Consider the following 25107-nt stretch of genomic DNA (forward strand, 5'->3'; position numbering starts at 1 on the left):
CGTTTGAATATAGACTCGTGCAGTAGGCTACCCTCGGTTACGGTCCTTATGGTCTCGTTCAGTAGCCTTGTGCGCGGTCTCCTTGTGACAGCCTAGCCTAGCTACCACGTAGCAACATTCACTTCTCTAACATTTAACTTAACATAACTACCAAAATAATATGACGTGTATTTGTATGTGATGTACTGTACTTCCCCATCGATAATGTGTGAATCACCGTGAACACAATCCTCTAAGATGCACCAGAAACAAGTCTTGGTTAATAACTCACACTTGCCGAGAACCAAGACACCGCTTGATTACATTAGACTCGAGCGGCCGGCCGGTTGCACGGTTACAATCGAGCTTCGGGGGCGACGGTTACGATTACATGAACTTCGAGTGGGCCGGCAGGTTACGCGGTTACATTCGAAGCTCGGCCGGGCCGGCCGGTTGCACGGTTACATTAGACTCGAGCGGGCCGGCCGGTTGCACGGTTACATTCGGTCTCGTTCGGCATAGGGTCTAGGTAGCTCATTTCCTGATTGATTCTACCACCACCACTCCAGCCCAGTGGAGGCGGTAATGAGCTAGATTAATACACACACAGTAGCAGCAGAATACCAGCTAAACAATGGCCAACCATTGACAGTAGTGAGTCGGTTCATTGACGTATGGCACTCGATTCTCCCGGCTCAGTGACACGAGTCGGGTTAATTAACCGGCTCTTCGGTCAGTTCATCAACACTAGTTATAGACTCAGAGTCTGGTCTATAACTCATACATCACACTCCTCTGTTATGGTGCGGCCATTTCAGTAGATTTACTCACTAACGTTGTGGAAACTCAATAAGCATGGAATCTAAATGCACACTTCCTGCTTTAATGCATTACTTCAAATACTAAGTTACTCCTCTAGTAAACTAGTATTCACCTGAAATAAAACAATAAAACATTGAGACCATTCAGCAAAGCACTCTGGGTAACAAATTCAACACACAAACTGGTTGCTCTCGTCACTAGGCTTCCTCCAAAGAACTTCTAATATATCTCCTCAGTCATTTGCTGCGTTCATGCCACCTCGGAATAACAGGCACCGCCCCCCTGGTTACGTTGTTTTTCTGACTGGCAGCAAAGAACTTCTAATATATCCGTAGACCGGCTTTGCTGGCAGCGTTCACATGGTCGGGATGCGTGTTCTTCTTCTTCTGTTATATTGGCGTTTGGCATAACAACTTTTTGCATGACTGACACCAACGGTTGGCCGTAGCCTAGAGCATCAGGTGTGTGCAAACATGGAGGCCACAATAACAAAAAGATTTTCTGCAGATTTCTTATGCGAGCAACCAAACAGCACATCGCCAGGTGTTTTTTTGTGTTATCTGCAGGACAACGAACGGGAAAAGACACGGATAATGTGTTTTTTTTTTTTATATATAGGCCTATTTATGAATAATTTTAAACATGTTATGTCTGTGCATGTTTCTTGGCATAGGCAATAAACAGTTTATTATCATTGAAATATGTTCAGTGAACCAAAGTCGCCTCCATCAAACGTTAGTTGTCAACAACGCGTCACCAACTGGGGAACTCGGTTATCATATATGTCAATGTCAAAATCCAGCCCGAGTTTCCCACCTCTGATTCCCACAGTTACGTGAATGGTGACGTTTTCACTCGGAAAAACGTTTTTCCGATGTCCATGAGGATTGTATATTTTAGCATAAAGCTGCCGAAGCGGAACATTATATTCCAAAACTTATGTTTATTTTTAAAGCAGATTTTAAATTACATTGTAACAATTTCACAATTCGCCCTTATGAAATCCACTTGTCCACGCAATAGACAGACGGTGACGGAATGCCCCAACACTTAACTTCAACTAAAATGTAACAGTGAACGATCAGTGTTGGACCTACAGTCTGTTGAGATGTCTTTCCAAACGCAGAAACCAAGTGCAATCACACCATAAAAAGTTAAGAAAAAAGATCCGTATTTTGCCGTAGGCCTAATCCAATGACACGAAAAAAAGTAATCCGCAGCGATCAGTAGATCCACAAAAAGGTAAATGATACGGTGTATCCAGCAAGTCCTACGTGCGTCACATTCACCAGCCAGCTCCAAACAGGTGAACAAGGCCTCTCCACTTCGCTGTTTAAACAAAGTGGAATAAATGTATAAAAGTCCAAATCTACACAAAACGTGCAATCAATTAGTAAACTGACATCAAAAGTATATACATGGCATTTAGGAAACCTTTATTGCAATGTTGGCACGGCAATATGTCCAGACATACTGTAAGAGTAATTTTCATTTTTTACATCTTGCTGCTCCCATCGTCAGCCAGGTAGGCTAATATTTTTTTTACTAAAGCAGTTTATGAAATCAGATGTATTACCTACCACCATTTAGTTGTTTGTGTTATTTAAAATATTTATAAAATATCTGGTCATGCCAGATGTAATTATTCCACTCATTTTTTAAACAATGCAATTACCCATTTCACAATGACTACGTTTACATGCAGCCAATAACCCGTTCAAAACCGGAATATTAGCAATAACCCGGTCGCGCACGGCCATGTAAACACCGGCAAAAACCCGAATATGCTCATATTCCGGTTTTTAAAAACCCGAATATGCTACCTGGGTTACCCCTTTTCTAACCCGAAAGTTTGGTCATGTAAACGCGTATCGGCATATCCCCATCAAAAGGAACATTGATTTGTGTTCTGCGCATGTTCTATTCGCAAGGAATCTTGGTCTTTTGAGTAGAGGAACTTATTGTATGCGCCAGAAAACATAGTTATAATAATAATTATATACTATAATAATATAGTTATATATGTCAATGCAGAAAACCTGCGCGCAGTATACCGGAAGTAAACAAGAAGTAGAGGTAAACATGGCGAGACGCAGCACAGCACCACACTTTTGGAGCGAGGAGGAAACCAATTTCTTTATTAGTGTGGTGAAAACCATGAATATAATGTCTTTTGTTGACGGCAGAAAGTACCGAGATAGTGAGATTTATAAGAAGGTGACCGAAAAGTTATTGAGTCTTAAGGTTGTCCGTAGGCTACGTCCAGACGCTAACCGTGCGTCGCCGTTTACGTCGGGATATTGCCATTTGATTACAAATGCCATGTATACAGGAGTAACTCTCTCTGCTCACGCATGTAAACGGGTTATTCCAAATGTTTCAGAAACCCGAATAGTGACCTTAACCCGACCATAACCCGAAAATTGACAGCTTGTAAACGTAGTCAATGCAGTGCTCCCTCTGCCTCCCAGCAAACTCATGGGTCAGACCCATCTGGTAGCGGGGGCCGAGACTGAGAGCTACATGGATAAATATGCACCAAACAAGCCACTTTGAAATTTTGCCGTTTCATGAATACAAAAGTTATGTGACCCCCCCGCCTCCCCCTAGACTATAACATTTTGGGTGACCCTCCCCTCAACAAAGAATAAAAAGACATGACCCTCCCCTTTTTTCCTACGGTGGTCCATTCCATAAATACCGAACGGTCACTAACCTTAACGTTACTTAACTAAATGCTAGCGAACCAAGGCATCACCATTGCTAGCAGTAGAACAAATGTAACTGACCATTAACATAAACTTAATAAAGTTACTGAAACAAACAACAAATAGCTTTTGATAACAACAAAAAGATGCAGTTACCTCTATGTGTTTTTTCAAATTTGATGGTGAATTCTTGAAAGCCAGCAGTTCGTGGTGTTTCGGTTGGCACAATATGCAGCACATTATAACAACGTATATTCCCATCCAATTAGATTATATTCGGTATTGATGATGCGACAAATAATAACGGTAACTCCACTGAAATTATTTGAAACTAAAGTAACAAGCCAATTTTGTAAAATGTAAGAAGTAGAAAGTACCGATATTCATGTGTTAAAAATGTAAGGAGTAAAAGTAATAAGTCAGAACAAAAATAAATAGTAAAGTAAAAATATCTGAAAAATCTACTTAAGTACAGTAAGGAAGTATTTGTACTTCGTTACATCCCATCTCTGGTCAGCAGTGGAACATGCAGGCGGAAACAAAAACACAGATAGACAGACCAAAAACCAAAACACACCAAGCACACTGCAGGCACACAGGGATTTTGAATACACATTTGCTGATTCCTGTACAGAGTAAAAAAAGACATTGCTGCTGGCCTCATGAGGTAGTGATGCACTGCACTGCAAGGCAATAGAAAATGGTGGCAGATTTATATTGCAAGCAGCCAGTGTTGTTCATGTGACAGTTTTAAGTCTTAACTAACTGTTGTGAAGATACAGGTTCCAAACATTTGACCAAGCCAGGTGCAGCATGACTTGATGAATGAAATGAAAGCTAATTTGATGGTTAGAGTGTTAATTAGAGTGTTGTACACACTGCTCTTAAATAATCTCTCTCTCATTCTCAGTCTGTAGGATTTATCGTTTTAAAAGCAAACTTTTGGATATAAACATTTTAATCTCCTTTTTCTGAACAGAGTTCAAACACTGTAGCAATGGCTCCACCGGGTGTGTGTATGAACATCATCAATGCCCGTCACATAAAGGATGGCTATGGGACCCTTACCAATCCTGAGCGGTTTCTCAACCAAGACAGCTGAAACAGTACTGTATTATCAAACGGGTAAGGTACAACGATTGCATGTTCTGCCCTGACAAAAGGTCCATCGGCAAAGGGATACTAAGCCCTTCTGACCTGGCCCGTGTGGTGTGGCTGAGACCAACGGTGAGTGTTTGATCCCATATCACACTAAATGTTGATGGTTAATCAAGCATGTAAGTAGTCTTCAACAAGCAGAAAGCTAAACTTGTTCACTTGTATAACCAATGATCTTCACTGTGTGGTAAACCTGCATGTTTTTCTAACCAAACTAAAATCAAAGTGACACAGCATCCAAGCTCACAAAATGTATGCTTTTAAAGATTTTTGGTCCGTCAACTCAGCTCATGAGATAAAAATGTCTCTTTTTTTGCTAAATGTTCAACTTTATTCATTTGTTACTACTTGTTTAATTTTGATCCTTGTTAATATTGCGCAGGTAGGTACACTTTAAGTGTACCTACTTAAGTACACCTACCTGTACTAGGGGTGGTACGGTTCACAAAATCCACGGTTCGGTTTGTATCACGGTTTTAGGGTCACGGTTTTCGGTTCTTTACGGTTCTTGTTATTTTTTCTTTTAATCTTTAACACTCCAGAATATACTTCAGCATATGATATATAGCTAAAATTAGCATATTGAATGCATGTTGCACAAAACATGCACACAGTGGCAGTTCTATATATTGTTTTATTTCATCATAGGTACCATGCAATCCAAAATATTCCCACACACCAGACTATAAACGACGCTGGCGCATCCTCCAGCTCTGGGCAGCCTCTCTCCCACTTGACATTTCTGCACGTGACGTGACCTGCAGCGGCACCCCACTCCACTTGAGGAGCGGGCGGCTCGGTGTCTCTCAAAATCTGACGAAAATCTTTTAAACTGACCTTTGTCGATCTGAAATGAAGACAGATTCAGCAACTGCATGGCCTATTTCTCACTTAAAATGTTTTCAGAAACACGTTTCGGTGAACTATTTTAGTACAATATGAGATCGTATTCACGAGGCGAGCCCCATGACAGTCTGTTTTGAAATTAGGGACCAGCCAGACCCATGTGACGCGATCGTCCAATCAGCTGCCATGGGTTGCGTTTGTCACGCCCATCCCGCTCGTCATTTCCAGTAAGTGTTTTAACATAGGTGTATAAAGTGGGCACTACGGCAGTAAGAGGTTAGTGCAGCTTAACAGTGTACTGACGAACCGTGCGGTACACACATGCTCCGAACCGAGACTAGCGAACCGAGCGGTTCGTGTGTTTTTCATGAACCGTACCACCCCTAACCTGTACCTAATCTTTTGAATGTAAGAATGTTAGCATTCATAAGATTTGATACATTGTGTTTTTGTTGGCTTAGAATGAGCTTAATGTATTTTTAAGGATAAACAGCAAATGTCAAAGACATACTTGACAAAGCTAAGCATTATTATAGTTTATAGCAAATTTTAAACAAGCAATTGTTGACAAGTGTTGTCAACAATTCCTCTGTTTCAGGTAATGGTTCCCAATCCACATTTTCAAGTTGATGGGCTCTCCAGGTTTGACTTTGGTCAAGGCTTAGTCGGTAGAGATGCTTCATTCATATTAATCCACACATTGTTTTTTTCCAGCAATGCAATTTTGAGATGCATTTGAGAAGTGCAGACAACAGACTAAAATAGGTAATATAACTCAATGACCATTTTTCACTCAGGAAACTGCTGGATTCTTGCTTCTGTCGGATCTCTGACGTTCCAGAAATACATCCTTGAGCAGGTTGTTCCGCCTCAGCACAAATTCGATGACAACTACTGCGGGCTGTTCCACTTCAGGGTAAACCAACAATCATTGTCAGGAGTGTTTTTCTGAAAGTAGGTTTTGCTAAATGGTACATATCTCATTTTGCTATAAAACTCTCCTTTTTCAACTACTCAGTTCTGGAGATTTGGAAAATGGGTGGAAGTTATCATTGATGACAAGCTACCAACAATTGATGGGAAACTAATCTTCGTTCACTCCAAAGATCCAACTGAGTTCTGGCCTGCTTTGCTGGAGAAAGCCTATGCCAAGTATGAAATAACAATGTTTTGTTTCTCAGTCTTAAAATGCATTCTCTCAAATTTTGGGAATATATGTGTGTGAGTAATTTTACACCTACTTGTGTCAGAGTGTGTGGTTCCTACTCGGACATGAGTGCTGGAACTCCTGCCGAGGCTTTGGTGGACTTCACTGGTGGTGTTCAAATGTGTATCGATCTGCCAGATCCCAAACTTGTGGGAACTGATGTGCAGGGCTGGTCAATCCAAGTCACTGATGGGCTGTGGTACACCACAGGGGGTAAGCACAAAAATACCACACAAGACCAACATGGCTGTTTGTTTTTGATTTTGATTTTTTATGCTGAAACTCTTCAGGGTGTCCAAAAGACAAGTAACACGTTTCATAAAAGCATCTTAAGGCTAAGATGATCTTAGCTAAAGTACATGGTTACTTAAGCATAAAGATAATTTTAGTATGATATTTAGAAATTACTGTAAAAAAAATTTTTGAGATGTTTTGTTTTGCAGTATAGCAGCCTTAATCTTTGAATGTGATAGATAGATGTGTGATGTGATGATGTTTCGGACTGCCAATGTTTTCACTTGTTATAGCAGGAAAACTAAGAAACATTATGGTTGTTTGGAAAAACTCAGGAGCAGCTTGACTCTGGACAAGTGAAGCAATGTTGCTGGACACGTTGATGACTTACACAGAAGCATGTAATAAATATCGATCAATGAGAATATAAGAACAAGTGCTACAAGTTAACCACATTGTAGCGAGTGACATGCTAGACATTGAAATGATGTGATGGAAGATAGGGTGAGGTCAGGGTTTTGAGTTGGTGCATTCTAGACTAGTTAATGCAGCTGTCACATACAGTAATCCAGTAATCCATCAATGATTTCATAGCATTGATGAGCCTCTACCTATCCCCTTTTATACTTGCCTTTTTTGTTGAGCTTGTCTTATATCACTTGGCAAGAAGAAGTATTTTTTTCAAATATGTTGATGCTTAAAGCTTTAGTGCGTAACTTTTTTATATTACAGTATTGAATGTCCGTTACATTCAAGCCACTGCCAAATAAGTTGCTACAAAGCTAATTAAGACTATTAGCTCCACACAACTCTCACTGTATTTCTCAGTATGGCTATGTTCAGAAGATTGTGGCGTCCGGTGATTTTCCCACGCAGAAGCTTGAGTGAAGATAATTACCTTTTCTGAAGAGTCCATCATGTTTTTTTAATCCTCCGTCGCGCGTGACTGCAGCGGCACCCCACTCCACACTTGAGGAGCGGGCTCGGTGTCTCTGTAAGTACAGAGACATACATACATATATATATATATATATATATATATATATATATATATATATATATATATATATATATATATATATATATATTCTGTTATTACAGTACAAGGCACAGAGGGGGAAGTTTCCAGCTGCTTTATTCAACAACAAAAAAAGAACCTGTGGCCCAAACTAAAACCTACATGAATAGACGTGAGGTGATGGAGTTCCTTTTGCTAAAGCCTGGTGAATATGTGATTGTGCCGTCCACCTTCAATCCCAATGAGATATCCTCCTTCATCCTGACCATCCTCTCCAAGGAAGAGACCCACGTCCAGTAAGTCACTCGCAACTCACTAATTTGTGTTTAAACACATGTACCATTACTCTATATGCTACAGTCCACATATTATAAGCCTTGCACTGCGGTGCAACAGGCAATGCTGAGTAAGTTACTTGAAAATTGTGATCAATTTATCACATTCCTTATTTTATTAATCATTTAGCAGCAATAGTGTCAAAGGGGGTTTTAAACAACTCCAAAGCACAGATTACAAAGTTATATTAATCCTCCATCTAACTCCTTTTAAGACAGCGAACCAGCCAATCCCCAAAATGTTGATGTGCTGTAACGGAGTGTTACTGGGATTTAGTAACTGTAAAGACATTACTGAATTTCAAATAGTAATCACTACTTGTTACTGTAATGCATTACTGCTCAACACTGTCCACAAGTAATATATTTATGTTGCCTTTCCTCTCAGTGAGAATTCTGACGGCGATACTCACAAACAAAGGAGAGCAGAAGAGGTGTGCAAGATTTTAAAATATATGGTCAATGTTCATATTATTTTGGTATTGCTGTTTTTTACACGTTTACTATGTTGATTACGTTGATAGCATACATAGTATATAGCTACATACATATCAAACATGCATGCAATGCATTCATTCATCTGGAGCTGAAAGCACTCAATCTTTTGCAGCCCATGCGAACTGAAAACAGGATGACGACAAAAAGAGAACCATTTTCAGTCAATACTCTGACAAGGTAATGTGTGTGTCTTAAGGAATTAGTTTAACATTTTGGAAAATATGCTTATTTGTTTTGTTACATTCTCTACAAGCAAAGACTCCAAAAAGCAACCTGATTTCACAGAAAAAGTGAAATAACCATGACCTCTTAACATTGCATTATGTGGTGGTGGTGGTATTATAACACACAAGCAATTTAGGTCCAGGTAACAAAACTACTTGGTTAGATTCAGGGGAAAAAAATCATAGTTTGGATTAAAATAAGTATATTACATACATATGAGCCAAATATAAGTCTTTCCTTCTTTTCATTTCCAATATGAAGAAGTGGATGCTGAGCAGATCCATAGGCTTCTAAATGAAAACATTCTGAAAGGTTTGGACTGTAAAACTTCAAGAGGCTAGACAGCATATAAGCTAAACGTATATATTCAAATAATATAATAATAATCTTGTGTAGCACTATGTTGTATGTAGGTAAATTCATTCTCCTGTTATTTCTATTTTTATTTAGGAGACTTGAAATCTGGAGGATTCAGCATTGATGCCTGTCGCAGCATGGTTGCTCTGATGGATGTATCCTCTTATGGGATATTCACTGTGAATTGGTTTACTCGAAAAATACCTTTTTTCTCCACCTCAGCTCCCAGTTTGCTAAAGGGGCAATCTCTCACAGTAAATGTAGTTACATTAAACACATAAGTAGTGTACATGCCAAAACCTGCCTGCCCCTTTGGTGGTTTCACAAACATGATTTAAAGGTCAGGCGAAGACATGAAGCAACATGTACACCGAGTCAAACTTTTCGATGTTAGTCGATGCCTATTTTGCTTGTGTTTATATGATTGTGGCATGTTATTACAGAGTTACCGTCTTCTCTACTAACTAATGTAATGTACATGAAAGCAGTGCCAAAACCTGCCTTCACTTTTGTATATTTAAAAAGGTATAGTAAGTGATTTTAATCCAATACACTTTTTGTCAAATTCAGCAAATATATCCTCATGGTCACCTAGCTCTATTTTCTGTGTGCACTGAAAAAAAGAATAAAAATAAAAAACAGTGTTAATACACAGTCCTGGCTATGTAAATGAATAAACAGAAAGGAGTACATGAGCCACAAAACACTATTCCTGCCAATCTGCAACAGGTGGTGACAGTAGATGGTAGGGGCGGGGGGAGGGGGAGGCAGCATGTGAATGTGCCAGCCGGCCAGTTGTTATCTGTTCATAAATCTACAGGGCGGAGGTTATGAGGGGGGGTTGTATTCGTTTGGCAGTTGAGTTCAAATATCAACATAAGTCTTTGTGTAGCATGGCTTACTGCACCTTTAATACACAACAAGATTTAAAGGTCAGGCTAAGACATGAAACAACATATACAGCGCTTATACCTTAATGTTGGGTTAGACATCAATCACCGGCAAACTGAACGGTGAGGAATTTGTTCGTCTGTGGAAGAAGATAATCACATACAAGCTAACAGGAACCAAGTGAAAGTTGAACACTTTATAATAAAACAAAGATGCCTGGTGGCTTCTTAATCATTACAGACATGACTGAGTCTGCTCATTCGTTCATCAATGCAGAGTTAGGGTCTGTGTGTTCTCGCTATGTCGAGCTCAGAGATTTACAATACTAAAAGTCTTTTCTTTTACCAGGACATTTTCTTCCGCACAGATGTTTAACAAACAGGGACACTGTCACTGAGTGAGCTGAGGAATGCAATCATGGCTTCAGGTAGATGATCGGCCAATTTTTCTTGAACTGAACCATCCTGGGATTTATCACCATTATTTAAAGGTGCAATATGTAATATTGTATGTAATACTGGCAGCTAGCGGTTAAAATAGTTACTGCACTACCAATTCAAAATACTAGAGAGTCGTTTCCCCCGCCCCCTCCTGCCCAGACTCGAAGTTCACGGGGGTTGCCAGGCTGAGACCGCAGCATTCACAACAATGTTGCTAGACGCTTTTCTCACATAGCCAGACATTACTTCACAGCACAGCGGAGTAGCTAACGTTAGATGCTAGTCTCACATAGCCAGACATTACACCACAGCACAGCGGAGTCTTTTATATATGTCAATGAGCGGTGTAGCTAACGTTAGATGCTAGCTATATTGACAGTCATAAAAGCCCGTGCTCACGCGGAGCTCTGTAACCAACTGACAGACACACTTTTTCGGCTTAAAATTACAGTATGAACCGTTAAAAACACAACAACCTCACCGTCCTCTCCACACACCAGTCAGGCACACTTCCTCGGCTTAGAATTACAATACGAAACAAAAACAATACCACTACCTTGCCGACGGAACACACTTCATTGGCTTAGAATTACGGCAACAATCGCTAAACACACTGCAAACTCACAATCCTCTCTTCCCGATTTACAGCCCCCCTCTCGTGGCTTAAAATAACTCACCGTTGTCGGCTCCAGCCGCTGAACTACACGTTGTAAACAGCCATGGGCTGCTTGCCTGGTCCTCCCGGTAACGTTAGCAGTTAACAGGGTTAGCATGGCGGCGTTAGCCAGGACCAGTCGGGATCACTTTACTGGCTGTGTCTCAATTGTTTTTGCAAGTAACCAACTCGGGTACTCTAGCTATATAATTCAATGTGAGTACACAAATGTTGATATGACATAAAATGCCCGTCCCTAGTGGCTGTGATAAATTAGCCTGAAGCTATGCTTACCTGTTCAGGAGGAAATAAGCCAATTCTGCGTCCTTTTGGGATCTAAGCTGTCTCCATCTTTCAAATACATCTCCAATATTTACCAGGGGGTTGTTACGTCTCTGGTCACTGTTAGAAACATGCTCTTTTCTTTTTTTTAGGTCGGGTAGAATCTATCTCCGTTGATCCTGTTAGTTTGTGTGCTGCTTTCATGGCTGTACTACCGTTACAGCTGTAGCGCGCTGGGTTTACGTTTTTACAGGTATATCTGGCAACCCAGCCTGGCTGTCAAACTGGGCAGTTGATAACAACACACAGATCAAAACATAAACATAAATTCCGTCACGGAATGTAAATTTCAAAAAGAAAAAATACTGACATTAGCATTGTTCTCAGAAAAGATAGTATTTCAGTTTAACATGTTTCCTTAATATCTGATGAGGCATTGGTGTCATTTTTGGATTTATTACAGTACAAAATTACATATTGGACCTTTAACTTCTTTTAAATTGTACACCTAACCCTAACAACAGAAATATTTCCAACTCTAACTAATTTTGATGCAAAACAACAATGCTATGAAGCCAGGTGCCAGATATATACAGTAAGGTGAACACACAAGTGAATACACACAGTAACCAAGAATACACGCATTGCACACAAACTGTTTATAAAGACTAGTATCATGATTGTCAATGTACTTCCATGCATGTTAGTACTCTGTGATAATATCTCAAGTAGGGGTTACATAAACAGAAACACTTGACAAAAAAAATGACTAGTTACAGCTGTGCCTGGTAGCCAGCAGTAACAAAAACAGAACAGCAGGCTGTGATGAACCCATCTAGAATGTATTAATTCATTTCAGTAATGCCAATATTCCACAAAACCCTACACAGTACTATAATTGGGAGATGAATGCATGTGAAGCATTAGTAGGGCTTCTATATTTAAACAAGGGTGTTGCGTGACAGCAATGAGCATACACAGGGGTTTTAGTCTTAGGCCTACAATGAAACACATTTGGCCCTACTGGCACTGTGTGCAGACGTTGCTGCGCTAGGCAAGAATAAGCATGTAGCAGAAAATCTTAAAGGAATGTTTAGTAAAGTTTGGCGAGAGTTTTATTGGCTATACTCCCCAACCTTAATTCCTCAGGTCAGGAGTAATAATAGTACATCAGGCTTGTTTGTCAACGATAAAAATACTGAGATGTAGTTCAATTGTGTAATGTTAATCACCTGCTTTTGTGTTTAACCGACATTGATGATGAACATTTATTTACTTAAACAGATTCCAGCCACTTTTAAAATCGTTCAAATTCAAAACATTTGTTACTAGTCCCACTAATTAAGGTTCTAATCACATGTCCCAGTAGGCCATGACAGTGTCAGTGTCAATAAATAAATAGAAAAATAATCAGCAGGAGCCTCCAAGTTCTATGGTCTTTTTCGACACGTGCATGTACCTAAACTGGAGGTTATGAGGATGTGTTGGGAAATGGATGTGGGTGAAAGAGTTACAGATGACAGATGGGAAAAGCTGGTTGCCTCTTGGCATATCTGCTCACATGAAGCTCAAACTCAATTCACTCTGTATAAACTGTTTAACAGGAGTTACTGGACTCCAAGCAAATTAGCCAGATTTAAGCTAAAGGACAGCGACACCTGCTGGAAATGTGAGGAAGAAGTTGGTACTCTTGTACACAATGTTGTATTTCTGTAAGAAAAATTAGCACCTTTGGGAAGGAGTGGTTACTCTCCTGAATAAGATATTTAATTTGTCGTTGATTAAATCTCCAGCTTTGTGTTCTGGGTCTGCTACCGGGCGACATAGTTTCAAATGAACAGAAAAGATTATGGGTTCGTCTGGCCACAATAACAGGGTGTAGAATAATATTAAGACACTGGAAATCAACTACCCCATGCTGTTTTACGGAATGGATTGAGTTGATGACAAAGACGGCTACTTTTGAACGGGTTACTTATAGAGGCAGGGGTAGGGAAGGCATTTTCAGAGGAGTGTGGGGCCCTTTTTTGGATGTAATAGAGGAAATGTTTGTCTGATTTTTATAACTGGCAACTGGTGTAATGGATTGGTAGGCGTGGTAACTGTTTCTATCAAGGCATGTTTATTGTTTTACTGTTTTATGGTTTAATTTTTTTTAGCACGTTTTTTTTGTTGTTTGTTTATTTTATGTGTATTGGTTTGTATTCCTCATATTGTTAGGTTTGTTTTGTGCTATGTACAGTTGTGTCTCATTTTGAAACTGTATTCAATGGCTGACAGGTGCAGCCTTAATCTGATCAAAGAGGGGGAAGTACTTATATAGTATACTCCTGTTGTGTGTTGTATAAAAAGAAAATTGGGGACAAGGAACGTAATTGTGAATGGAATGTTGTAAAGTTTTGGATCATCTGTTGTCCTGTCAAAATATAAAAAAAGAAAAATAATCAGCAAATTAGTTGTAGCCCTAAGATAAAATCATGCTTAAACTTTTGTCCCATATGTTGTTCAGGAAAGAGGATCAGAGATGACATGCTGAATTTGATGGCTCTGCACTACGGTGCCTCCTCTGGACAAATAACGCTGGAGAGCTTCATCAGTCTAATGCGTCGCTTTGACTGCATGAACTGTAAGTAAATTTAGGCAGCTGATGACAGTAGAGAATATACTAATATATAAATAAACAAACAAACAAACACTTTCCCTGAGTCCCCTTTCTGTGTGATCGGCAAACTATTTTTGCTTATTTTAAATGTGTAAATGAATGTCTTTTTATTAGCAAATGCTTCCATTAAGAGGAAACTGTTTAAGGACTTTGTTAGTTTTGGTTTTCACAGTGTTTTCTGTATTTAGGCAGGTTTATCTGCAACAGAAACAGATCAGGCACACAAACAGAAAAGGCAGTTCACATAACCTACATGATCTGGACAAAACTAAGTATGGACTGTCATGTATGTATATATACATACTGTCATGTATGTATGTATGTATGTATGTATGTGTGTATATACACACACACACACCGCAGGTGATAGATCACAATACTCAATGGGAGCGGTTAGTGGGAAGGTAAAGAGAACAGAAGCGGAAATCAGAATATGTTAATGTGCAAGACTGTGAGGATCTGGATGTAGATTAGTGAGGAGAAGCTAACGCAGAAACAACAGCAAGTGTTTCCATGATTATTGTGCTACATTAGTGATAGGGTGTAGCAAAAGAAAATTCATGTGAAAATGCCACTGAATATTGTCATAATAAAGCCAGATTGATACCCAAACATCCCTGTGGATCCAGACATACCTTATTTATTCATTAATTTAGTCATTCCATTGACAAAACAAGAAATGAATGTCTGTCAATCCAGCGCCACCATGAGGTTCACATTTGTGGTTTAAAGTAAGATTTCTCAACAACCTTTGGATGGTTTGCCATGAAATGTGGTATATACATTCATATTCCCCACAGGATTAACTGTAATTACTTTTCACATCCTTTTTTATTCATGATGTGGTAATTGGCAAATGTTAGCATGCTATCGCGCTACACTAAGATACAGAAGCGCATTACATTCACCATAGAACAAAGATAGATAGATAGATAGATAGATAGATAGATAGATAGATAGATAGATAGATAGATAGATAGATAGATAGATAGATAGATAGAAATTACGAGATAGGAACTCTTAATTAGGAGATCTTTTCTCAAAATTACAAGATTAGGATCTCATAATTACGAGATCTTTCCTCAAAATTAGGAGTTATTTTCTCAATGTTACGAGATAAGGTGTCTACATTTTTTTTCTATGGTGAATGTAATACGCTTCCGTACTAAGATGCTGAACACGGCAATTGTACCTGCTAAATATCTGCACGTTAATATTGATACTGTAAGCACTAGTGCACTGTCTGTTCAAAACGTGCCTTTTTGGAATTGGCCAAGCAGAACCATTGTATCACAAAATAACTTACAGAAGGCCCCCAAAGCAACTCAACTGTTAACTACTGACTTACTGTGTACTGTTCTACTTCAGAGGAAAACATTGTACTACTACATTTACCTGACAGAGAAATGTTACTGGTTATGTTGCAGATTCAGATTTTATTCACAGAATTATTTTCATGATTATTATATTTTCATTTTTCATGAAACTATCCAGCATTATATAAGAGCTGAAATCTCCACCAGATGTTAACTCAATTTAAGTACATTGTGCTGATAATGCCTCTCTTTTCACTTTAACTAAACATTTGAATGCAAGACTTGTACTCTGCTGTCATAGGTGGTTTTACCATATGGCATAGGTAAAGGGCCTCGTGAATTTGTGTGTTTTTTATAAATAAGATTTATAGAACAAAAACGGTTACACATATTGCAGCGCGGCTTAATCAGGCACGACTCAGCTGCAGCTCATCTAGAGATTTGGCATGTCGCCTATTTGTTCCACGTAGTGTAGTCATGCGGATGTCAGGGACATTATTAACTTCTGTGATGGTATATGACAGACATGTCTAACTCCTACTCCTTGCCTTCACAGTTTTTGAAGTAAGAATTTGTGTCTTTCACAATAGAAATCTTCTGATGGGACGAACATGACTCTTTGTGAATCAGAGGTAATAAAAGTTCTTTAGAGGTGTACACTAGAACACATTTCTTAAAACGTGTTGGTAATTTAAGTTTTTAACCAATCACAGCCTGCACAGCTGTTGATCTGAAACAGAGGGAGGAAAATGTCTTATTGGTAGGCTAATTGTACTGATGCAAAAAAGTCTTTGTTTCAAATACAATCCCCTTAGTGTGTTGAGGGTGAGGTTCTAGGAATTATGGCATTCTTGCACTACATTATTAGTTTTCTGTGATAAAAGAATCCTGCTTTTAACCAGTGCTACTGATACATTGAAGTGCAAGAATAATCAATCCCTTTTTAATTTGCAGTGGATGTACCTTTCAATGTACACCTAAGAGAAGATGGACTGCAGGATTCATTTGGAATTACAGCAGTACATCATATGAAAAAAATAATAATAAAAGGTGTTCTGTAAATGAGCTATTACATGGTATGAAGCAGGGTATTCATTTCTATACATGTTAATATTAGGGGTGTAACAAACATTGTGTCCTCCTCTCTGACTAGTTGCCTTTCCTGTGTCTCTCTTTTCTACTGCAAAGTAGAGTGGGAGAACAACTGGAAGGAACATGCAGTGTGGCTACTTTGCTTCCCTGTTATAGACAGTACCGGTTAGAAAAACTATGATACGCTTCTTCTCTCTGTTAGTGTTAAACTGTTTGCATAACAACTAGCCAAAATACTGCTGACATTCTCACGAGAAAAATCTTGGGAGCCGCTTCCTGACCTTGTGGGAGACAACAACATCATTTCATATTCTGACTTCATTCTTCACTCATAGAAAGCTGCTGTAGAAGGCTTTCGTCAGTCATTTTTCTGTACTTATGCTGTGAAATGCTGTAACATTTGACTCTACTTGCAAGTAAAACTTGCAGACAATTTCAGTGATTCTGTCCCTTGATAAATAATTATCATAGCAGTACCCAAAATGCGCATAGCATTGAATACTACAAAATCTCATGAGTGCGCTGTTATTCTAACTAATGTTCAAAATGTTACATTTGTTACAAATGCTGTTTAGAAGTGAAATATATATTTTTACTTGAATTGAATACAAATGTAGGGCACTATAGCACAGCAATGTCAAAAACACAAATGAATCATAAACTGAAAAAAAAAAATTGTATGAACTCATGTTTTTATTGTTACATCCCTAGTAAATGTAATGCGAAATACAAAATATGTGAAAATATGACCATTTTAACTCTTTAACTTTAAGTCTCTCAGATGTAGGCTACTTTTTTACAAAATAAAGACATTATCCAAACAGTAATACAGTAGTAAATCCATATTTCTTCCAAACCTTATAAATTCCTTATAGATGTCTTATCAAAAAATGTTCTTCATAAATATGGAATACACACGTATCATGGCTTTGGAGATGTGTAGTTTGTTTTCAACATAAAGGTCAGGATTAAAAAATGAATGACGAGGTGTTGCCTTTTGATCAGACTTAAAAAAAAAAAAATTGTCACTTGAGTCCAAACCTAACAATGACAGTGTTTTTTCTTTTTCAATGCATACTCTGCAACTTTGGAGACTATTCAAAAGTAGTGTTGGATTTGATTGTTGTAGGTCAAATTCATAAAAATCAGGAGAGATATTTTTTTTAACAATCGGCTCCAAGAGACTGAAACACAAACGTCCAATATTTATCTCTATGCATTTATTTATTTGAGCAATAGCAGTGCAGTTTAAATTATAATAATGTATAATGCAGTCAATTTAAGAAGTTGATTTTTCATTCATTTTAACTTGACATATTGATTGAAAGTAAATATTAGAATTAGCAGTGCTAAAAGGTCCCATGACATGGTGCTGTTTGGATGCTTTTATGTAGGATTTATTGGTCCCCTAATACTGTATCTGAAGTCTCTTTCCCGAAATTCAGCCTTGGTGCAGAATTACAGCCACTAGAGCCAGTCCCACAATGAGCTTTCCTTAGGATGTGCCATTTCTGTGTCTGTAGCTATTGAGGAGGAGAGAGGGAGGGGCAAGGTGGAGGGTGGGGGTGTGGCCTTGACCAACTGCCACTTTGCTCGTTTTAAAACCATCATGTCTCTCTCTCATGGGTGCGCCAAATTCTCTGGGTGGGCAAAGCAGAGAAAGGGGAGGTGACCTATGGAGCTAGAACAGTGACAGTAACCTGTGGTATTGAAAATAAAAATTGGCATTGAAACAACAAATATTGGTACTGAAAAATGTTGAACTGAAATATAAAACACAAACATCAAAAAGTAATAATCTCACAATGCTATTATTTTATTTCACTTTGACATTTGTTTGTATTATGTTAGGTTTTTCAATGTCAATCTACATTTTTTCTTGATGTCTGACTTTTTTCAGTAAGTTTTTTTTTTTTACGCTGTCAGGATTTTTACAATGTCACTGGTTTTCAGTTTCAACTTTCTGTCACTGTTTTGGCTTAAGGAGGAGGGGCCTGAGGGGAGGGACAACGAGGGCGTGGTTTACAGGTAATTTGCATAGGCTACTGGGAGAGAAGGCAGCTCCACAGGCATCCACAGATCCATGTGTTATAACCACATATCTGCAATGGCTTCCACAAGTTCACCTGGAACCTCCAAATCTAGTAAGTCTGTTTATTTCTGCCATTTTTTTCACTTAGAAGCAGGCTGGTTTAGTGTTAACTTTTAATGTAGGCCTAAGCTGTGTTGTTTTGGCAGAGGTTAGAACTGTTCTCTTCATCCATGGTTAGCACACACGCAGCTAACTTGTGGCTAATTGTAGCTAAGTCTCCGGCTGGGGATGTCAATCTATCTTCTATAATCTAGTATTTATAATAACAGTAATTTGTGTCCTTTATAAGTCTAAGGCTAGTGTTATTGCTGGTGCACGAGGCTTGACTCGCTTGCATCTCTCATTAGCTCCGTCATGGATGTCTTGAGAGAACGAGCTCCGCTCTCTCTACCTGCCGATACAGCCACGGAACGTTAACGCCCCTCCCCCATAACTATCCTCCAATCACAAGTATAGCTGCTGACTGACAGGTTTCTAGGCAAATCACACAGGCAGAACGCGTTCACTGACATTTCCTAAAACTGGGAAAACACAGTTACTGAATAACTGCCTTAACTGAACATAACAGTTAACATTATCATGTAAACCAGTCCAGTACAATATTTTATAACTGTTTAACTGATATTATCGGTTAAAGGTTTACTTGGACATAAATGTATAAATTTGTCTGTAAACAAAAACTAGTATGTCTGAGGTATTTCTGGCTTAAAGGCATAACCTTTACATTTCTCATCTGATTTCACTAAGTTGTGTATAATTACAGGCACCTTTGACTGGGAGGCAGTTTATGGAGAGACTGCTGAGAAGGCTTCAGGAAGTTCTGCAACATCAGCCTGTGGATTTTGACTATTTACACTTTTACACTGTTTTACACTGGTTTAAGTCATGAAATGGGACTTGTACCCTTTTGCATAGGTCAGTACACATTAACCCTCATATGCATTATCATTGCATTTACTGTAATTTGTTATGAAATATAGAGTCAAATTCTTACTTGAATATATTTATTTGTTATTCATTGAAAAGGTACAGATTTAACTGTTTTGCTGGAGTCCATACTGTAAATGCATGTCATTTCAAAAACTGTTAAGGATTAAAATCAGTACTACATATAAAGTAGTAGTGGTATGTGTCATTTTAAACAACAAAATGGTTTTCCTGTGTTATCCTGCCATGTTTATGTGTGAAGAATCACATAGTTAAGTGCAGTCTTGCAAAGCTATCCGCCATTGTACTAGGAGTTAGTCATAGGGTAAATGGCTGCCCTCAGTTCTGCCATAGTCTGCAGCCTCAGAGGGCACTGGATGGGTGGTAAAAGTACTCCACTGGCAGACTCTTCTGTCACTCTGTCATGGTCCCCCTCCAAGAAAAGATCTTGTATATCCTGTAATTGACAAGTAATGTTATTAAAAGACTGCAGTTGCTTTTATAATACTTCACAAAACAATTAAATAAATAAAATGCACACTTGGTGTGCATTTTATTTTTTATGCACATATGGCCATAATAAATATCCAAACAAAATAAAAAAAGAAGGTTTAATTCAACATTTTGAAGCTGCACAGGGTCCTGGAGAAGTCTGGTAAAGTGTCAAGGTCCCTCTGGAGGCGTGGTACAAATATATAGTGGGTTGGAGGGATCTAGCAGGTGACCCTCTTAAAGACAATCAGTGCACATCAGTGCACTATTAATATCACTTTCAACCCCCAAGTGGGCTAGCTGATGTGGTATTAGCTAGCAAGCGTGCTTGTTCGGGGAGACTTAGCTACAATTAGCCACAAGTTAGCTGATGTGTGCTAGCCATGGATGAAGAGAACAGTTCTAACCTCTGCCAAAACAACACAGCTTAGGCCTACATTAAAAGTTAACACTAAACCAGCCTGCTTCTAAGTGAAAAAAATGGCAGAGATAAACAGACTTACTTAGATTTGGAGGTTCCAGGTGAACTTGTGGAAGCCATTGCAGATATAGGTAATCTGTGAGGATGCCTGTGGAGGTGCAGTCTCTCACAGTATGCAAATCATATGCAAATTACCTGTAAACCACGCCCTCGTTGTCCCTCCCCTCAGGCCCCTCCTCCCTACGCCAAAACAGTGACAGAAAGTTGAAACTGAAAACCAGTGACATTGTAAAAATCCTGACAGTGTAAAAAGAAAAACTGTTACTGAAAAAAGTCAGACATCAAGAAAAAATGTAGATTGACATTGAAAAACCTATCATAATACAAAAAAATGTCAAAGTGAAATAAAATAATAGCATTGTGAGATTATTATTTTTTGAGGTTTGTGTTTTATATTTCAGTTCAACATTTTTCAGTACCAATATTTGTTGTTTCAATGCCAATTTTTATTTTCAATACCACAGGTTACTGTCACTGTTCTAGCTCCATAGTAACCTTGCTCCTTATGACCTCATAAGGAGCAAGATTCCAGATCGGCCCATCTGAGCTTTCATTTTCTCAAAGGCAGAGCAGGATACCCAGGGCTCGGTTTACACCTATCGCCATTTCTAGCCGCTGGGGGACCATAGGCAGGCTGGGGGAACTCATATTAATGTTAAAAAACCTCAAAGTGAAATTTTCATGCCATGCGACCTTTAACTTAAAAATCCCGGTATAAATAGTATAATTCAGATCACCACTTAAAACATTTAGATTCCTGTGATTCTTTAAATAACTTAGTTTTACAACATGACAAGATAGTTAAGCGGCAGTTAAGCAGTTTTAATCAAGCAATTTTCTCTAGGCATGGATAAATAACTATCAATATTAGTAACAAATCTCACTTTCAAGATGTAAGCTTTACTGAAAAAATTATTAGTGTTTTGATTAGAGTTGATCGATTAGTTTGATTAGAAGTCACAATGTATGTAGGCTGGTTGTTGTATTTGCAGCACAGTTGCCAGCAGTGCAGCCAGGAATATGGATGTAGGGTGTTTTTCTATCTCTGCTACCCCACTAGTGGTATTAGCTAGAAATCAAAGCCAAAGGCCTAAATTTATACTGTGATTACATTTATCACATAGGAGAATTGTGTTCTCATCGGTTGAAAATATGTAAAGCAAGGTTTAATCAAATAAAAATGTCAGTTGAAGCAATGTCACATCATTTATTTACAGTGGTTGAACTTAAATTAGAAGCCAGTAGTTGTTGCTCACCTTTTGTTGTTGTCCCTGTAGTGGTCAGGGTTGGCATTGAGCTGCCTGTAGTTCCTGTGGATGAGATTCAATCTAATTAGACGGTACATTGTAAAATCAGTCAGCTCGCAGCAGTGATGCTGTAAATCCACTTTGTTGCATATCCTTAACTAGATGTGAATTCAAATGGTGCCATTAACAAACACCAAATCCTGTGGGAAACTGGCCTGTGATGGGAGACGTTATATATATGTATAAGGTGAAAAATCTTGACATTGTCACTGACATTCTTGTTGTCACTAAAATGTTCATAAACACAGACTGTTGCACACTGGTGTCCTCATGTGGCTAAAAAGAGAACAGGGGGAGGACTCTAACACTTCCCAAGCAATAACACTATCACTGCACAAACTGAGATACTGTTTAAAGTGTTGCTCGTGGGTCCTTAGTTTGTAAATACATTTGTCTACTCTGGTTGACTTGGTCATAGTGTGTATACATTTATTCTTGTTAACTTTCATACACTACCGATATACAATTGGAAGAAATATATTTGGCTCTAGAGTATACCCACACATTTTTTACCTGTCAATCAATTTATTTACAGGGGGTAAATGTGTACTGTTAATTAAAAGCCAGTTGTTGCTGCTCACCTTTTGTTGTTGTCCCTGTTGACATTGAGCTGCCTGTGGTTTCTGTGGATGAGATCCAGTCTAGTTAGACGGTGCATTGTTAAACCTGTCAGCACCCAGCACAGTTACTTCATGCACATAATTAACTAGATGTAAAATTCAAATGGTGCAGTTATGGGAGCAATGCTAAATATATACAAGGTGAACTATTTGGCTTCAGAGGACAATTGTTAACAGTTTGAAATTATTACTTACATTACTGCTACAATCTCTCATTTTCTCAATCCAGATAATGTAAGTAGCTTACGATCACTAGAAATACTATATGCTTAAAGGGCGCTACCCCATCACTGTTCTAGAAAAACAAATGTATAGACCTAGTTGAACAACAAAACAATTTTGAAATTTAAAATTCGGATTAGTTTGCTATGTTGTTACGATGGACAGAGCGGATTCAAATGCAAAGCTCAAAACATAAAACAGATTTATTGACCAACAAACTCAAACATAGAATGGCGAGGAACTCAGGAGCCAAAATAAGGATAGCCAGGGATTCAAAAGCAAAACCTAGGATGGCGAGGGACACAGGGGCAGAAACTAGGATGGCAAGGTACTGGGGAATAGGATGGCGAGGGAGCTCAGGGGAGCGCAGGGAAACCGGGGCAGAAGATCCGAGAAGGAGACACTGGAGTAGACAAGCAGAGGAGCCAAGGAAGAGCTGGCTGGACGCGGAGACATTATGAAGCAGGGTGCCGTGGGAGGAGGACTGAATGGTGAGGCCAGCTGGCTAGATCTGGAAGGCTTGGAGGTGAGCACTGCGAAAACAAACACAAAGAAGGGTAAGACAAGGAAACACAACAGGTTAGTGCGAAAGATTTCTCAGGAAGTTTAGCAACAAGTGTCACCAGTGAAGCTGAGACAACAATTCAGCAGACCTGAGGCCTGTACTACGAAGCAAGATCAACATGTCCTGGATTTCTTTCAGTAATCCGGCTTCACCAAACCTAACAACCGCGGTCCCGCATAACCTGTATCACGACGCTGGTTATCAACTAGTTCAGTCAACCCAGGGTTTCCCAATCCAGCGGCGCGCGCTCTCACATAAAAGAGGCGGTGTTTGCGCACCACGACCAATCGCAAACATCTACCAGAGCCGCATGTTATATATAAGAAGAGCAAATTATAATTCTACATAAATATGAAGAACACAGACTCGGTTTTACAGGGAAAACGCAATACAGTCGCTGCTTCCTAAAACAGGAAGGAAAGCTGGCAAAAAAAAAAAAATGCCGATCACGCTGTAGATGCGTAAATTACTCTTATCAATATCACTTTCCCCATCAGTCAGGACCAAGATCTGACCATAATTACACTTGTGCTTTCCATAAACTGTCGTTGCTTTAGCCTATTATTTCAGTTGCAACCCTGGCAGTGGGAAGCGATCGTGAGAGCAAATAAAAAATATAAAAACATAATTCAAACCGATATGCGCATTGGCGACACACGGCTCAAGAAGCCGATATGTAATTCCCTCCCATTAAAATATATATATTTCATAAAAATACCCATCAGGGAATGTTAACGGGGGTCTCTAAATGTTTTAACTTTTATGAGCGCACTCTCTCTCAGCTGGATGGTAGGAGTGCGTGGTGGGAAAGGTGATGGTTGATTGGCAGCAGGTGTGTATCGTCAGCTGGCAGGCAGCAGACAGGAGGGGAGGAGGGAAAGCAATAGAGACACAGGGAGAGAGACAGGGCCAACAGAAAAAACAAACAAAAAAACTAACAGCTAGAGAAAAAAAAAAACTCACAGCCAGCCGACCCCAACTATCATACTATATCACTGGCAAATCAGAATTGAATTAATGTTAATCCAATCTGATTGATTATTGACACCGGTCATACAAAATGTGTGTGTGTGTGTGTGTGTGTGTGTGTTTGGGTATGTGTGTGTCTGTGTATGTGTATGTGTGTGTGTGGGGGTATGTGTGTGTGTGTGTGTGTGTGTGTGTATCTTATCTTAAATGTAACAAAAACACAAGAGATGATGCTTGACCCAAGGCAAGTGATTGACCATGAGCCAGTTGTCATGAAAAATCAGAAAATCATCCAGGTAAAATCTTATAAATACTAAGGCCGGTTACACACTGGATGCGTCGCGCGAGCGTGTCAGCTGTGTGGCGTGTCCGTTTATATTTCGGCTCCCATAGAGCTTATACACTGCCTGCGTGACACGCGCGTCTCAGGCGCGGCTCGAGCCGCGCCGAAAACGCGTGCCTGCTAGAAATAGAACAGACGCCTATTTTTCATGTGACACGCAAGCGTGTTGGAAGCGTTTCCAGGCAAAATAGAATAGGAAAAAAATGTTTATATGTCGTTTAGACAAGAATACATATTAATAAATGACATGTTGATGTTTGAAAGGTTTTGATATAAATGCAGATATAAATGTAATTAAAAAAAAAAAAATCGATTTTCTAATATTGCACCTGTCAATACAGAACGAAATATTGTGTAGCCTATT

At 39.1% G+C, this 25107-nt stretch overlaps 1 protein-coding gene, 1 long non-coding RNA gene and 1 pseudogene across 5 annotated transcripts in view; 2 read left to right on the forward strand and 1 right to left on the reverse strand.

The window, feature by feature from the left end:
* Positions 1 to 4467: 4467 nt before the first annotated feature.
* LOC120548933 lies at positions 4468 to 14289 on the forward strand (annotated as a pseudogene).
* Positions 14290 to 18722: 4433 nt separating this feature from the next.
* LOC120549746 lies at positions 18723 to 19933 on the forward strand. The gene is made up of 2 exons (XR_005637427.1): positions 18723 to 18869; positions 19581 to 19933. It is a non-coding gene; the product is annotated as an uncharacterized LOC120549746 (long non-coding RNA).
* Positions 19805 to 25107, reverse strand: part of LOC120549744 (homeobox protein 2-like) — a 34978-nt gene continuing 29675 nt past the window's right edge. The window contains exons 1-5 of one of the 4 annotated variants that reach the window (XR_005637425.1): positions 23520 to 23581; positions 22606 to 23399; positions 21974 to 22027; positions 20740 to 20897; positions 19805 to 20201 (exon numbers count right to left, since the gene is read on the reverse strand). Coding sequence is in view for 2 of the 4 variants with exons in the window: in XM_039786851.1 (XP_039642785.1) it covers positions 23182 to 23399 (218 nt within the window). In the remaining 2 variants the exon portion in view is untranslated. Of the gene's footprint in view, positions 20202 to 20739; positions 20898 to 21973; positions 22028 to 22605; positions 23400 to 23489; positions 23582 to 25107 lie in introns of those variants that run through there. The other 3 variants (XR_005637426.1, XM_039786852.1, XM_039786851.1) reach the window with 3 other exon arrangements.

The sequence above is a fragment of the Perca fluviatilis genome, chromosome 20 (genome assembly GCF_010015445.1).
Source record: "Perca fluviatilis chromosome 20, GENO_Pfluv_1.0, whole genome shotgun sequence".
Classification (NCBI taxonomy): Eukaryota; Metazoa; Chordata; class Actinopteri; order Perciformes; family Percidae; genus Perca; species Perca fluviatilis.